Source organism: Macrotis lagotis, chromosome 8 (genome assembly GCF_037893015.1).
Source record: "Macrotis lagotis isolate mMagLag1 chromosome 8, bilby.v1.9.chrom.fasta, whole genome shotgun sequence".
Classification (NCBI taxonomy): Eukaryota; Metazoa; Chordata; class Mammalia; order Peramelemorphia; family Peramelidae; genus Macrotis; species Macrotis lagotis.
The window spans coordinates 80,485,832-80,503,158 of NC_133665.1; the positions used below are offsets into that span (position 1 = coordinate 80,485,832).

General features: G+C 33.9%; 1 protein-coding gene across 6 annotated transcripts in view; it reads right to left on the bottom strand.

Moving 5' to 3' along the window:
* Positions 1 to 17,327, bottom strand: part of NFIB (nuclear factor I B) — a 270,748-nt gene that overhangs the window by 73,159 nt on the left and 180,262 nt on the right. For all 6 annotated transcript variants that reach the window (XM_074197522.1, XM_074197520.1, XM_074197519.1 and 3 more), the window contains exons 4-6: positions 13,788 to 13,856; positions 6,161 to 6,281; positions 1,131 to 1,249 (exon numbers count right to left, since the gene is read on the bottom strand). In XM_074197522.1, coding sequence (XP_074053623.1) covers positions 1,131 to 1,249; positions 6,161 to 6,281; positions 13,788 to 13,856 — 309 coding nt within the window. The remainder of the gene's footprint in view (positions 1 to 1,130; positions 1,250 to 6,160; positions 6,282 to 13,787; positions 13,857 to 17,327) is intronic.

Consider the following 17,327-nt stretch of genomic DNA (forward strand, 5'->3'; position numbering starts at 1 on the left):
AACTATTTAAGGATCCTCTATCTCCCCCTCACCGCCCCCCCCAGTTTCATTCTTTAAAAAAATTACAGCAGCAAATGATACATTGACCAAATTTTTTAATCTGGCACTAAAATTGTGACTTGTATATTTCTATTTTTTATAAAATTCTGTTATAAAGGAAACCCAGTTTGAGTTTTCTATCTATCTAGTTAAATGGTCATTGTTTAATCTGACAAATAGGCCCATAAAATAATTTATTAAGATTGACAGACAGATAGGTAGATGATGGATAGAGATAAATATAAACAGAACAACTCTACACCTAAACCATCAATAATACCTGATTTAAGAGTTATATATTTTCCCTAATACTGTTTTAGAATTCTATTTCTGGATATGCCCAGATGCATCAAAAAAGAACAAATCAAAAACAGTTTTATTTTTAACAGAACGTTTCAGCTACTAGCATTTTCAGGTTGTTAAAAGTTCTGAATTTCATCATCAAAGTCACATACAAATGTGTGAGTAGATTTGATTCTGATCAAACCCAGTTTTCCCATAGAAACAAAGCTTAATCAATCATTAAATGATATATACTTTACAAAAAAAAAAACAGCAGTTCACATTTTTGTGCTTTCAACTATTTCACCTGTAATAAACCATGTTGAACAGAAACATGAAAAGTTATAGTTTTTTCTTATAACCTAGAGGAAATGCTTGACAAATGTCTCTAAAAATATTCTAATAATATTATATAAGTAACAATAATATTATTAACATTAGGGATATATAAAGACAAATTCTTTCTTAGCTATGGACAAGATACTTAAAGTTCAAATATAATGAAATTCTTTATTCAGATTCATTGAGGCACACTGTATCAAATGAAAACTTACCAAGAAATACAACTTATGTGTATGCATGTATGCTTTTGTAAATAAACTTATACATTTATATATATATATATATATAAAATGCTTATATATGTATATATATATATTACATAAGTCATATATATTATATAATAGACATTTGTTTATGGGTATGCATGTATAGGTATGTGTATATGTGTGTTATGTTTGTAGATGTAGATGTAGATGTATATATTTATATCCTCTAAAATATGTAGAAATAACTTCTAAATAACTCACCTTGATCCCTTTCATGCCATGTCCGACTTGCAGCAGCTGGGGAGTTGGGAGAAGGATAAAAGTCTCCTGTAGGACTTGGTTCCATGTTTTCATCTATGGAAATAGTTTTGGGTCTTTTGCTGTTAAAAATAATAAGTTTATTATAATATTTCTGAAAGAGAATCTTCTCTCATGATACTTTATTGCTGAGACTATCAAGTTGTTAAAGAAAATTTTGTAAAAGGAAATTTCAATGACTATGAATAGGACAAAAAGGAAAATTGTTATTACCTATCTGTTGTGAGAATTCTGAAATAGTAGTATCCATTGCACTCATTGAAAGTGGTGTGCTACAATAATAATGAATGTGTGTGTATATCACACAATCACATATATGTATATATCATATATGTAATTCTATGTATATAAATTTACAGATTGAGGCACATTCTATCAAATTAAATATTATAAATATAATATCTTATCTCTGTTTTGTTGATATACATGTGCATGTGTGTAATATATATATATATATATATATATCTGAGACAGCTATATTTCTAACCTTTTCTACTCCATTTCCAAAAAAGCTTTTAAATGCGAAGTTAACATGACTATTTCCTGTTTTACACATTAGAATTCTTAGTTTCTATTATTGAGATAGCATACTCTCTTTTTGCCTACAAAGTCAGAATGCTGATCAATGGTCATTCCTGAAAAGAATTGCTTAGGTGAATTGAAAGTGAAAGTTTTAGATTTAAATGCTACAATTTATTTTAAAAAGAGGGATTTTTCTCAATCAGTACATACTAAATCAATACATCACATAAGAGGAGAAAAAAATCATTTTTAAATGTGAAAGGTCATAATGTTTGATGTCTTCTCCCTGCTATCCTATTAATCAGATAACTGTAGCCAGGAACACACACACACACACACACACACACACACACACACACACACACACAGACAAACATTCATTCGTTCGTTTATTTATTTATTTATTTGTTTGTTTATTTGTTTGTTTATTTATTTATTACTAATGGTTATTTCTTACAACAGCAGCATCAGAACCATGACTAGCTATTTTGGAACATGAGGCAAGCAGTATACTTGCCTTCAAATCTATCTGGTAAAATACGATATAAAAATAATAGAAGTAATTGAGGCAAATTCAGCCATGTAGAAGGGGAAACAATTGCTAGAATGACTTGCAGTTGCTAAAGGAAAACATGTCTTAATTTTTCCTCCCTCTAAATTTCAATGCCCTAGTACCCCAGGGCAAAAATCCAATCACCCTACCCTTAGTATAGTTCTAGTATCCCTTCTAATTACTGGGCATAAGAGGATTGAAACTATGTCTACTGAAATATCTCTGTATTTGAATTAATAAATAAGCATTTTGTATGTTTTGTAACCTTCAGGATTCTATAACATTTTACTTAGAAGAAAACATAATTTAGACTTTATGTCTAATTATAAAAATAGCAAGTAATACATTAATTCAGTTCTTCCATGTATAGTTCAAAATGTAACTTTAAATCATCTAATCTTCTTTCAGCTCAGTTATGATTTGGGGGTCAGAGTTCTAGATGTCTTAAATCCTGCAGAGGAAATCTGCAGGGGTAGGTGGAAAAAATAGAGGAAAAATGTTAACAATAAGGAAGTAGAGGAATGATTTCAAGTCCTCTGCTGTTTTGAAGACCATAATGTTGGAATCTTTTTACCATAAGGAGAGAGCTAGGCTGACATCCCCCTCAATAGAATTTAAATAAATAAGGACCCTAAAGACAGAGGCTTTTTTCACATTTACTGTATCTCCAGAGCCTAGAAGAGTACCTTCCACATGGTGCTTAATAAATCCTTGTTGGATTTGATTGTTATACTATGAGTTGACAATATCCCAGTCAGGTCAGAAAGAATGCAATTTTTGCTCAATTGGAAAACTAAAGGCATTTTCCCTGGCCTCAACATGTTGATCTATATAATCTACCAGAATAAACAGATTCATTATTTTATAGTCATGTATCATATTATACCTTTAGTGCAAACACAGGGCAATGAATAAGTACTTATTCAAATACAATCAGCTTGATTTTCTAGAAGAAGAGGATGAAAGGAATACCAGCCAAAATAATCAAAATGATAACATAAAACCTATTTATATCTGGAATACATTTTTTGGATTGTTATTCGAATATGGAGAGTGACATTCTGAGAATTTGTAACATGCCAAGCAAATTAATGAAACTACAAAGGAAAGACCCAACTCAAAAAAAAAAGCAATTAACTGCAGAGTATCTCTAACCTAAACTCTCCCTAACCTCATTGCAGCAGAAGACAACCTAAACCAGTTATTAGACTGAAAAACTGTTATTCCTAATGGCTGAAAGGTTTCTCAGAAAAGGAACCCCAAAATCTCAAGTCTTATAGACCCAAAATATAGTCATGAATGTTGATTACTGTCAGATCACAAGATACTATCCACTGTAATGCTCCAGAGATAAGTACTTAGCCCTATGAATTTTAAAGTTTTTTACTAAAAACTTGGAAAATGTATGCTCATGAAATTATAGATGACAAATAGAGTCAGGATCCAAAAAGATATTAAAAACTAGAACCCTGGGCCAAATTCAGTATTAGGAATAAATGTTAAAGTCATACACTTTGGATAAAAAAAATCAGTTTCATAAGTAGAACAGGAGAACAAGATATCGAAGTAATTCACCTTTAAACAATCTAAAGGTTTTGGTAAATTGCACAGAGTCAGACATGACTGAATGAACAAAACAACAAAAATGCTCAATATAAGCCAATAATGTGCTATGGAAACCCCCAAAAGATATCTCAGGCTGCTTCAGATACTGTTAAAACTATGGAGGTGATAGAGTTGCTCTATTTTCCTCTAGATGAGAGCATGGAAGAAAGGAGTAGAGGAGGTAGTTAGGGAGTCCTAGGATATGGGGACAAATTCAGAAGCAAAAGTATTAAAGAAATAAAAGTGAAGTGGTGATTTTCAGAGGAACCAAGAAAGTGGAAGGAGATCCCTTGGGGTTTAAAAAAGAAAAATTCTAGCTCCTTCCACATGGCAATAAAGACCAGGCTCAACAATTATTTAAAATATCCCTATTTCTCTCAAAGAAATAAATTCTTCTTCCTTCATCCTTCATCCTAGATGGATATAAGTTTTGCATTATTGTCAACTTCTCATTCTTCTTCAGTCCACATATTCAATCAGTTCCAAATCTTTCCATTTTTAACTCTAATCTCTTATTCTGTTCTTTCTCTTTATTTACCCAGTCACCACCTTAATTCAGTACCTCATCACCTCTTAATTAGATCCATGTAATTTAGGTTTCCTAAATGGTCCCTCTAAAACCCTAAATGTTTTATCTCCATTCTGGATTTCTTATATCCTGCTGCCTTCAGCAAAGGTCTACCCATATGACTCCCATACTCAGCTCCAGTGGTTCCCTATTCCAAATGTTAAGGTCTCTGTTTAGTTTTTAAAGCTCTTCACAATAGGGATTCCCGCTATTATTCCAATCTTGTTGAACAATACACCCCTCCCACACAGTGATCCTGACAAGTTAGCTTTCTGTGCCCTACAAAACATGCTGTATCTCCCATCTTTGTCCCCCCACATCTAAAAAGTACTCCCTCCTCATCTCCAATTTTCTGAGTTCCTTTTTTCTTTCATGATAAAGTTCAAGCAGGACCTGTTACATAAAGTCTTTTTTTTTTCTTTTTTTTCTTTTTTGCAAGGCAATGAGGTTAAGTGGCTTGCCCAAGGCACCACAGCTAGGTAATTATTACGTGTCAGGTCGTATTTGAACTCAGGTCCTCCTGACTCCAGGGCCAGCGCTCTAACCATTGTGCAACCTAGCTGCCCCATAAATTCTTTAGTTGTTTTTATTTTGAACTCTAAGTGAGCTTGGATTTTTTTAAAGGTTTTTTGGCAAGGCAAATGGGGTTAAGTTGCTTCCTCAAGGCCACACAGCTAGGTAATTATCAAGTGTCTGAGACCGAATTTGAACCCAGGTACTCCTGACTCCAGGGCCGGTGTTTTATCCACTGCACCACCTAGCCTCCACTACATAAAGTCTTTCCTTGGCCACTCAGCTGGTAGGACCCTCCTGCCCAGACTACCTTATATTTAACTACTGCATGCTTATATTTATATTTATTGTGCATATGCCTAGGAAAAGCTGAACTAAAATAAAGGTATGTTATCTGGATAGTCAGCAGAACAAGATTTCACAGAATGGGAATTATTGTTATTGATATCATTTATTAAGACTAACAAGTCACATTCATTTCTCTAGTACTTTTAGATATACAAAGCATTTTTTTCACCTGACAACTTTGTAAAATAGGGAGTGTAAATAGGAGTATCTTTATTTGAGGCTCAGAAAAATTAAATAATTTATCCAAAGTCAAATAACTAGTGAGCACCTAGTCCAGTGACTCCTAACTTTTTTTGAGAATCATGAATCACTTTGGCAGTCTAAGGAAACTCATGAAACCCTTCTCAGGTAGTAGATGAAATGGTAGTTCTCAAATTAAACAAAACCAAAAGACCATATTGGAAATCTAAATAAATTATTCCCTAGGATATTATTTTTCAAACTTTTGAGTCTGTGGTATTCCTATGATGTTTTAAAAATATTATCTCATTATAACCCCCCCTTTTCTCTTTTTTTATGCTTGTCCCTAAATCTTGAAGAACCAAAATGAATATTTTTGCCATAACAACATATTTTAAGTAACTCCTAGAGGTGTCATGAAATGATTTATAAATCACTGTACTCTTTGTTATTAAGATGGTTGAGCTTTCTCTCATTATTCATTCAATCATTTTAAAAAAAAATTTAAAAAGATGATCTTAGAGAACAATTATGCTCATTGAAACTTATTTAATGATGTGTTCATATAATGATGTGACAGAATGATATAAAAAAATCAGTAAGAATTATGGAGATACTTGCTTTTCTTCCTTTCCCATCAAAGTGTTAAAATGAAGTAAATATATGATTATATAAGAACTGTACCTGCTTGGTGGAGAAGACAGTGACCTTTGTAGATTTACACCAGAGTTCATGTCATGGTAGTATGGCTGGCTCGGGATCTCTCCAATAGGGAAATTTACCCCAGTTCCTTGGGTTATAGGTGCTGAAGAGGGGAAAAGGATTAACATTTTAATTCAATTTTACTAGCCTATAGAGGAATCTTGCAAATAAATATAAAGGATTTATCAACACATACTAATATTTACCTGCATTTATTCCTAAACTGGGACAGAAAAGGACTTTCAAAAAAAAGACAAAAAAGAAAAAACACACTAAAATCTAGCCAAGTACTTCTAATTGTAAAGCTAAGATAGAGCACTAAACATCTTTGAAATATGTTTTCCTGTTCCTTTTTGTAGCCATCATTTCATTTATTATTTTTCAGAAATTTCAACACATATTTGTGAATCCATTTATTTTAAATGCAGTTAAATAGCACTTTTTAAAAATACTTCAACTACTAGAGAGAAGCTTTAACTTTAAAAAAAACTGCAATGTGTCCTTTCATAATTCAAAGACTCCTTTGGTAGTGTGAATTTACTTCCTAATGTATGTTTTGTAAATCCAGATGTTTATTTTTATTAAAGCACATATCTGCAATATACAAAAAAAAGCCTTCATGTTTTATTCCCTTATATGATTTCTTTTTCTCCCTTTCCCCCAGCCCCAAATTTTCTGGATTACATATGGGAGTTTTTCCCTCCTCATAATTTCCTCCTTCAGGCTACCATAGTTGTCAACATAGCAGGAACAGTTCTGAGGACTTGGTAAAAACAGTTGAAAAGACATAAATTACCCTGTTTGCCTTAAGTTCATTCATTCAACAAGTTATTTATTGTGCCTATTGTGGGTATAACACTAGGGGAATCTACAATGAGGATGCAAAAAAAAATTAAGATACAATTGTTCTCTGCCTTTAATAAATTTAGAGACTAGCTGGGAGGACAAGGTATATAGGTGTGAAATGCTTAAATTACAATGCCAGACACTGAATAATTAGGCAACAAAATAAGCAGTAGAGACAATTAAGTGCTTTTGGAGTTAAGAAGCCAGGAAAGATCACTGTGGTCCATAATGTTTAAAGAAAACTTCACAGAACAGAAAGGCCTTGAGTGAACTTTAAAAATAGGTTAAGAAGACATTCTGGTCAACTGGCATAGCATGAATAAAGGAAAGAGATGGGAATGAAAATGCATGTTCCAGGGACAGTGAAGAGACTTGCCTAGATGAAATGAATGAAAAGGTTTATTTAAGAACTGTTCATTTCTGCTAGCTTGGAGAAATTCTTCATGGGAAAAATCATACTACAGGCCATAGCATGTCTATGGCAATATCCATGGGTTTCACTCTATAATCACTGTCTCTTTTTCCAACTACTACCAAATTAATTTTACAAGAAGGTATGATAATATTATAAAGTTTTTATATTATATGGTGTCAGATTGGCTTTAGATTTTGGAGCATCTCTTTCTTAGACCTTTTATAAACATTTTGAATTATATTATATTAACCATACCATTCAGGCAGATGGATAGCTCCCCCAAGTAAAACTTTTTTTTAACATGTCTCTTTACAGAAATATTATGAACAGACCACAAGTCTACTGATGCTACTCACTAATAGAAAATAATGGCATTATGATGAATAATTCTTTTTCCCATAATAAAATTAAACAAAACCAAAAAAAGTCTTGACTAGCTAAAGACAGCACTTCTGCAAGCATCTGCCTTACTTTAGACTTAATACACCTATTGTTTTCTGTATACTGTGCTTTAACCTCCTTTTACACTTCAAGTATAATTGTATGCTATGTAATTTAGTGTCTAAATGTCTGAAAGCTTCTGACAGCTAAAGTACAGTTCTATTTGTTGTGGCTTGAGGTATACCGGAGGTTAAGCAAATGCAAGGTAAGAAATCCCACCATAACCACATGCTTTTAAGTTTATTATTAGAATAATATTATGTGTAATGCAGGGAAGAAGTGTGTTTGTGTGTATGTGTGTGTCTATGTGTCTGTGTGTGTGAGTGTGTACATGCATGTTGGAGAAAGAGAAGGGGAAGTAGAGAAAGAGAGTTGGGGCGAAACCAAGTAAAATTTTCTAATCTTGCTTTCTGATAGAAGGTTACTTGGAACTAGTTAAAACAATGATTTTATATCATTTCCATTTTAAGTGGTAAAGTAGCTACACATTCTACAAATCTTCGATTTATGAAACTCATGAGTTAATTCAAGATGAGGAAAAGAATTTTATGACTTAAATCACATCTGGCTGACTATGCTGACGAAACTCCTTAAAGTATAATGAAGACAAAACTAATAGCTAGTATTTATATAGAAATTTAAGATTTGCAAAGTGCTTTACAAGCATTATTTTATTTGACACTTAACAAATAATCCTGGGCGGTAGCTGTTATTATTATTGTTATTTTAAAGATAAGGAAACTGAGGCACACATAACTAGAAAGTTTTGAAGTTAGATTTGAACTCAAGTCTTCTAGAGTCCAGTTTCAGTATTCTACCATATTACACCATGTATAAGGCACACCCTTTTTCAGAAAATTTGGGGTCTAAATATAGGAACATTTTAGATGATGGTTGTAGATTTTTTTACTTGCATTTCTCACTTTTTTGTCCTTGTTTTTGCACTCATTATTCTAGATTATTTTACTTGCATTTCTCATTTTTTTCATGCTTGTTATCTTTGTGCTCATTGTTTCACATTTGTTACTGTTATATTAGGTTATATTTTGCTATGTTCTGCCCAGAAATGGCTCAGAAAAGATTTTTGTCCAGTGCTGAAGTCATGTTAAAAGTGATCCAGTTTGCAAAAATCAATGGAAATCATGCTGCTGAACATCAGTTTGGTCCTCCTCCAACTGAGAAAACAATACAAGACTGGTTAAGTGAAGAAGTCCTCCTGAAAAGGTCATGGCAGAAGAAGGTTATGAGAGGCAAGTCACCAAAATGGCCTGATTTAGAGAGGGAATTGAAAATATGGATTGAAGAGTAAAGGGCAATTGGAATTCCTATGTCCACAAAGATGGTTCATCATGAGACAAGAACTGCTGATGAAAAAGAAGTTATTGATTTCAAAGGAAGACATAATTGGTGCTTCGGGTTCAAGAAACAGAATGGACTAAGCATATGTCCATACATCAGACTTGCCCAGGGAGTGCTTGTGGTCAAACATAGACCAGAGCACAGGCAGCAGAGCAGGCAGAGCCTCTCCTAAGACTGATTCAGCATTAAACACAGATAAGGACATGCTAATGGATGGGAGTTTCAACAGTGATGAGGAGTTGTATGAATTTTATGATGAATAAAATGAGTTCTATAACTTTATGTAATAATTTTTTTTTCAAATTTGGGTCCCAAAATTAAGGTGCATCTTATATATAGGAAAATACAGTATCTTGTTTAACCACCTAGCTGCTTCAATAATAAAGGCTGGCTTCATTTAGTACTTTAAGGTACACAAAATGCTTTATATACATCATCTCATTCTCAATTCAACCTCACCAAATTGCATAGTCTCAGGAAAAAGAAATGAAGTGATCAATATACAGAAACATGATGAATCAGTTAAAACGGTAGAATTTGAACCCAGATCTTTAAATCCAGACTATTTTCCTCTAAATCATGTTAATTTTTCTTTACAATATATGTTACTACTATTTACAATATATTTTACTACGGTACTATAAAGATTTTAGGTCAGGTACTGGGAATTAAACTATTGGGCCATAAACATTGTATAAGAACAGCAACAGGAATGATTAACTATTTTATCTGCAAGCCTCCTAAAAAAGATCATGAGAATTTTCACTTTGCTAAAAATGAGAAGCTAAGCAAGAAAAAAACAGTTTATTTTATATCAAATATGTCTAAAAGTGTAAGTGCCAAAATAAGAGCTTTTCAGAAGGCTTAGAATGCCCAGTAAGCACAGTAAATGATGCCTTTCTTTAACCTTCAGGAGCCAATATAAAATACTCTATATTTCTTTTAAAGTTCTTTAAAACCTGCTCCCAGTTTCCTTCTCTGTTATTATCTTACACCTCTGAATGATGTCAGAGGCCAGAACTAAGAATAATATAAACAAGAGAAGGGAAAAAGTTGCAGAGAGGTTGGTTTATGGTGGATATTCCTTGAAACAAAGGTTGTCAAAAAACTGAGCTAACCCAGGAGAATTTTCTATTACTGAAATTCTTTAATCAAAGACTGAGTCAATCAATCAATCAATCAAGCAATAAGCACCTGTTAAGTCCAAATATGAGTCAAACACTGTCATTGGTACTGGGGGATATAAATGCAAAAAATAAAAGAAGGGAGGAGAAAGGAAGGGGGAGACAGAGAGAGAGGGAGGAGAAAGGAAGGGGGAGACAGAGAGCATGTATTCTATCAGGGAGACAACAAAAAGCAACTGTTGAAATATTGAAGACTTTGAAGACTTTCCTATATCAGTATGTCAGACTAGATGACCTCTAAAATAGAAAGTCTAAGATTCTGTGATTCTATCAAAGCACTTGACATGCCATAGAGCAATAGTCAAATTTGAGATTGTTATTATAGAAAAACAATGGCAAACAAAATCATAAGGGAGTTGTTAAAAACACTTCATAAATTAAACTATTTTCAAGCATCCTCAAGCACTTGAGCAGAATAGATTTACATACCCCCAGTTGGTAGAGTAATCAGAGATCAGTGGTCCCCTTAATATAACAAGTGTCCTAGGGGCCTCCGCTAAACAACAGTTTGAACCACTGAGCTGTTTGTCTAGATTCCCTACTGCACATGTAGAAGAAGGCATTTTTTTATTTTTTTTTAGGTTTTTGCGAGGCAAATGAAGTTAAGTGGCTTGTCCAAGGCCACACAGCTAGGTAATTATTAAGTGTCTGAGGCTGGATTTGAACTCAGGTACTCCTGACTCCAGGGCCAGTGCTCTATCCACTGCACCACCTAGCCACCCCTAGAAGGCATTGTTCAAAAAAAATAGTTTATCGTTCAGATTTTCCCCTAAACATACAAATCTTTAACTTTTACTGTATCTATAAAGCACCTAAATAAAGTCACATGAAATGCGAATGGGAGTCATTGAGTAAAGTCTAGCTTTTTTTTATTTCATCAATACAGAAGTTTTTCAGTAGGAGAAATTCCTTTACTCTTGGAGATCAGTAAGTGGTGTCTTAGAGAATTTTCCACAAAACTAAGAGGTTAAGCAATTTGCCCAAGGCTTCATGGTCAGTATATACATATATATATATATATATATATATATATATATATATATATATATATATATATATATATCAGGAGAAGAACTTGAAATCTGTCTTTCTTGACTTGGGAGGCTAACACTGCTGCTTTACACTGGTTTCGGTTTTTTTTTCCTGATTTCTTTTTCTATTCTTACATTGCTTTTTTTTCAGCTTTTGCAAGGCAAATGGGGTAAAATGGCTTGCCCAAGGCCACACACAGCTAGGTAATTATTAAATGTCTGAGGCCGGATTTGAACTCAGGTACGCCTGACTCCAGGACCAGTGCTCTATCTACTGTGCTACCTAGCTGTCCCACATTGCTTCTTGATACCACTAATTAGTGGTTTCTCCCTCCTCAAACAAATTGGTAAATAGTTATCTGCTTATGTTTAGAGTTTCCCCTATGCAATATAAATTCTTCAAGCTAGGAACTATTTTTTGTCCTGTCTTTGTATTCCCAAGATCTAGGTTAGTGCTTTACTCAGAGTAAGGACTTGGTAAATGCTTATTAAGTTGGACTGGTTTGACTAAGGAGAAGCCACTCAACCTCATCTGTAAAATAGGCACAAATTATACTCCATAACTTGCATCAAAATATTGTTGAGATATGGATATCTATTGATATAGATAATTATGTTCTGTACCTATGTGACAGCCACTGTACTAAATAGTTTATGGTTTTTAAATGGAGGCAACAGGGGTTCTGATTTGCCCGAGGTCATAGAGTAGTCAGAGTCTGAACGGTACTTGAACTCAGGTCTTCCTGACTCAAGACCAGTAACATCATCTATTAGACCACTGGACTTCCCCTGTGGAGTAGAAAAAGCACTACATTTGGAGTCGAAGAACATGAATTTAAATCCGAGCGCTGCCACTTATTATCTCTGTGCTTTTGGGTAAACACTGAACCTTTCTGAACCTCAGGTAAAACAATTCAGGTTAGATCAGATGATCTCTAAGGTACTTCCAGGGCTAAATTCTAAGCTACTAATATTTAATACCTAGAAATTCATCCTAACTTTACCTGCTCCCTATGATTTATTTTTTAAAGTAACAACTCATATTTACATGACAGCTTAAGATTTACACAGTGTTTTTCTTATAAAAATCCTGTGAAATTAGAAGTACACGTATCCTCATTTTGCAGATGAGAAAAAAAGTGAGTTTCAGAGAGATTGGGGTCATTTTTAAGGCATGTAACTTGAAATTATCTAATGCAGGATTCAAACCTAGGATTCTGTCTTTAGAATCCATACTCCAATCTACCAAATCCATCTTGCCTCATGCTACAGTTTTTCTTTGCTCTCTCTCTCTCTCTCTAAGGCGTAAAAATAGTTTTATCCAAAAGCAATATGAATCTGGTCATTAGGTCAGAGTACTCCTACATTTTTTGAACAACATTATTCCAAGGAGAAAGGGAAAAGTAAAAACTTTGTTCTTGTAGTTATTTAGACAGTTAAAACAATAAAAAAAGAGAGTACTAAGAAAATGCCTCAATCCCCTTAACAATGAGAGCATTTGCTTTAAAACTTCTTTCCTAGGTGTCTGAAAAACTCAACTAATAAAATAAGAATTTCAGTCAAGGAAGCCTTCATATGATTATGTCTCTTGTCAGAGGAGCCTAACCTAAAAACATCCAAAACAATATCAGAAGAGAAATAGTATATCATAAACAACAAGTTGTTACTGTTTTTATATAATAATGCTTCCTATCTATTTTCTTTTTTTTTAGGTTTTTGCAAGGCAATGAGGTTAAATGAATTGCCCAAGGTCACATAGCTAGGTAATCAGTAAGTGTCTGAGGTCACATTTGAACTCAGGACCTCCTGATTCCAGCGCCTGTGTTCTATTCACTACACCACCTAGCTGCCTCTTATTTTCAAAATCATTGGCAAAGTTGCTTTTCTTAATGCTTCTGAATTCTGCATGCTTAGGTGTATGTCCTGTATCTGAAGAAAAGTAAAGTGAAAAATCCCCATTTCAATAGGAAACATATATGTTATCATAATTACATTCGTTTAATTAATCGTAATTCCTATGAATTAAATTTAAAAGAGCAGCAAATAACACCAATATCAATAATTCAGAAAAAGACTTGGGTGCATACTATATAATGTTAGCATTAACTGAGATTTTAATTCAAGTGTTTTTAAAAAGGGGAGCAAATAAATTTTTGATTTCATAAAACAAATCCATTGATCTTTGGAAAAGCAGAGCTTTCTTTTCCTTTCTCATTAAAGAAGCTAAAAAGTATGTTTCTTGTTCAAGCTGTGATTTTAATGTTTTGAACAACATAGGACATATTTTCAATCAATTTATGAATGAAATAACAAGAAAAAAATTCATGACTTACTTCTGGACACCCTCACAAGTTCTGCCACATTGAAGACTCCAGATTTTACAAAACTATCCTCAAGGTAACCTGAAAAGGAATATTAGAAATTATTAACATGTGCAAGAACCTAATGGAAAAGTTTAGAAATCAGGATGAGTTTAAACTTCTTAAACTACAAAATAAAGAGTAGCTAGGACAATAACAGTGACTATCTTTAGATAACAGGAAGTTCTATAAATTCAAAATCTTCTGGATGTAATGTAGTTTGTTCAGACAAAAGGAGCACCAGAAGCCCCATCCCACCACTGCCAGTCATGGTGTGAGACTAATAAAGGAATCCCAATTCCATCCCATTATCTCAGTCAAGTGTAGAGATGCCCCAGGAGGTCTATTTTGATCCAGAGTAGACCCATGAGAATTCAGGTCTCCCCAAAATAATAGCTGGTTCAAGATGTAATAAGAACTCAGAGAATAAAGGCCTGGTTTAGAAGCAATGCTACTGAAGGGACTTGAAATAACTTAAGGAGTCCTCAAAAACTGACAAAAATCTAAGAGAGTGAAAGATTCCTCATCTGTAAAGTGAGGCTAATGGTAGCACCTACCTCACAGAGTTGTTATGAAGTAAGATATTGCATTATAAAGCAATTTATAAAGCATAAAGTGTACTGGGAATTATCTGTTAATTTGAAGTTTTGGTAAATAATTCAGAAACATTGCTATCTGCTGAACTTTGAAGATATTCCTAACAAAACATTGCTTTAAAACGATGTATCCATTTCATAACTATCAACACAATTTAGAATTTGCTACCCAGACATTTTATTCTAAATTCATTTGTATGTCAGATGATAGAGACACTAATCTACTTAGTAAGACATTCAAGGTCTTCCATACTTTGGCATCAGTCAACTTTATAGACTTAACTCTTCTCATTTCTGCCCCTTGGATAGGTTAATCTAGACAAACTGCAAAACTTAAATTCCACAGGTACAGCTTGTGTTCTCCATACTTTGCTTTGCTCCCTTTGGTCCCTTATTGTAGAAGATTCTCCCCACTATATCTATCAAAGTCATACTCAACCTTCAAAGATCCTTTCCAGGTTACTTGGATCAGAAGTGAACTCCTCTCCTGAAGACCTACATTACTTTTATTTGTATCATTTACATTCCTTTATTGAATGACTATATTACATATATTTATATAATCTTATAGTAATCTTAGATTAGAACTGGAAGGAATCTTACAGCTACTTTGCTCAGAACTCCTTAATTTTATAGATAAGAAATTGAAACTAATAAAATAATTTGTCTAACAGATACAGTGTATAGAGCAATGGGCTTGAAATCAAGATTTGTCTTCATAAATTTAAATCTGTCCTGAGTCAGTCACTGAATGACCATGGGTCAGTCACTGAATCTTGTTTGGCTCCAAATGGAGTCATGAAGAATATATTACAACTGAAAAACAACTCAAGAACAACAACAATCATGCAAAAAGAGCCAAAACTATAACAGAATAATAGGAGAATAAAATCTCAGCAATGGAATATAATAGATGTTGAAGACATGCCAACTGGACACTAATGTGAATAAAGCTCACAGTTGTCTACAGTAGTGACTCAGGCATCAGAATGCACACCTGTTGAGAATGAAGTAGCTGGAGAAACCAGGTCCTAGGTGTCTGAGAATGAGCATATGGGGAGTAGAAAACAATTTATATAGAGGATAATGTGAGTGATTGAGATTAGTGGATACTCCTGGTTTGAATTAGGCAAAGTGACTGGTTTGAAATACAAAGTAAGGAAGTATGAATCAGTGCATGAGTTGGAGGCAGGGAGCAAGTGACTGGGTATGGATTTCTGGACAAATAGAGGACACATTTTAGGTCTTCAGGGGAAGATGCCTCCTAGAGAATAACATCCATTAAAGAGCACTGGGATTGTGAGAATTATAGCATCACACAAATGCAGCTGCCCCCAGCCTACAACCAGCTGGCAGGATTGAGTGTGCACCGAGTCTGATTGCCAAACCCCACAGAGAAATTTTAGTATCTAGGGACTATGATGACAAGCTCTGGCATATTTAATATCTGATTGACATAGTTATGAAGCTTCAGTAGTTTCGACATGGAAAAAGAGAGTACTTGGGGCAAAGCATACAAGCCCAGGACTGTAGTGCCAAAGTGTCTGTCTTAGTCAGTGACAGGAGGGACTTCAGGGGTCACTATTAAATGGAATCAGTTCTACAATCTCTACAAGAAATGGTCATGTATCCTTTGATTGAAGATGTCTAGTGAGGTACAATCCCAACTTCCTGTGACAATGAATTCTACATGAAAATAATTTTAATGGCCTTTAAATCAAGTTTAAGCGAACTTCTTTAAAACTTACATCTCTGCTGCTGAGGCCAAGTATAAGTAGCTCATTCATACCTCCTCCTTCCCCAGTTCTCTTCCATGAGTTCTCTTTATTTTTAAGTCTAAACATTCTCCGTTCCCTCAGCTAAACCCACTATGGCATGGTTATTGTCCTTTCATCATCCTAGTTGCTTTCCTCTGGACTCAGTTCAACTATATCTGCCAAATAAATGAAAAACTACGAAGCATCAGCTAAGATGTCAGACTGAGAAAAAAAATTGAGAGTTACCAAAGAAGAGGGTCTAGTAAAAAAAAAAGCTATAAAAGAAATAGGGTTTCTGATTGATAAAAATCTGATAAAATGGAATGTTTGTAGGAAGTCCATATGAATAATGAACTCATGTGATTTTTAAAGTTAAAAGGGAAATCATCTAGTCCAACAACCTTGGTTTACTTATTGAGGTCCAGAGAGATTAAGTATATCACCCAAAATTACAGCAACTTTTGGGGAAAAGAGGAGGAGGAAGAATGATATGCCATCACAGAAGTCACAGTAGATAGGACTTCCAAAAGTAAGAGGTGGTCATTTGTGTTGAACTCAAGAGAATTCAAAGGGCGGGGGAGCATGATGTGCTAAGATGTTTGTTGTTTATGCCAAGATGAATAATATTTGAATAGTGTGAAGGAATTCAAGACAAGAAATATATGAAGACTGAATAGAAAAAAACACAAAAATCAAATTCACATCTGCTTCAGTGACTGAAAAACTAGAGGTAATTTTAAACTGCCTCCATACTTGTGCTAATAATTTACCCAAGAAAAAAACAAATGGTCAAAGTAATTTGAGATCTTTCCTGAACCTCAATTTTATTTCTGAAAACATAAATAGTATTTATTTTCTATATACTTTGTATAAATTGTCATCTAAAATAGATGCAAGATGAATTAGGCTAGAATATCTTTTCATTAGGTGATGCTAGACCTTTAAGAACATGACAGGGGGACACAAACTTTGTCAAGTCCTACCAAACTGGAAAAGTTTTGAGTATAGGAAAGTGCCAGACTGTCTCTTGTCAGAGAACCAGTCTAGCTAAGTTTGGCAAGAATCATTACCTGATTGGCCAGAAGATGATTATTTTTTGGACCATAGCAATTCAGGAACACCTCCATCAGTGAAATCTGCATTATTAATATGCCAAAATG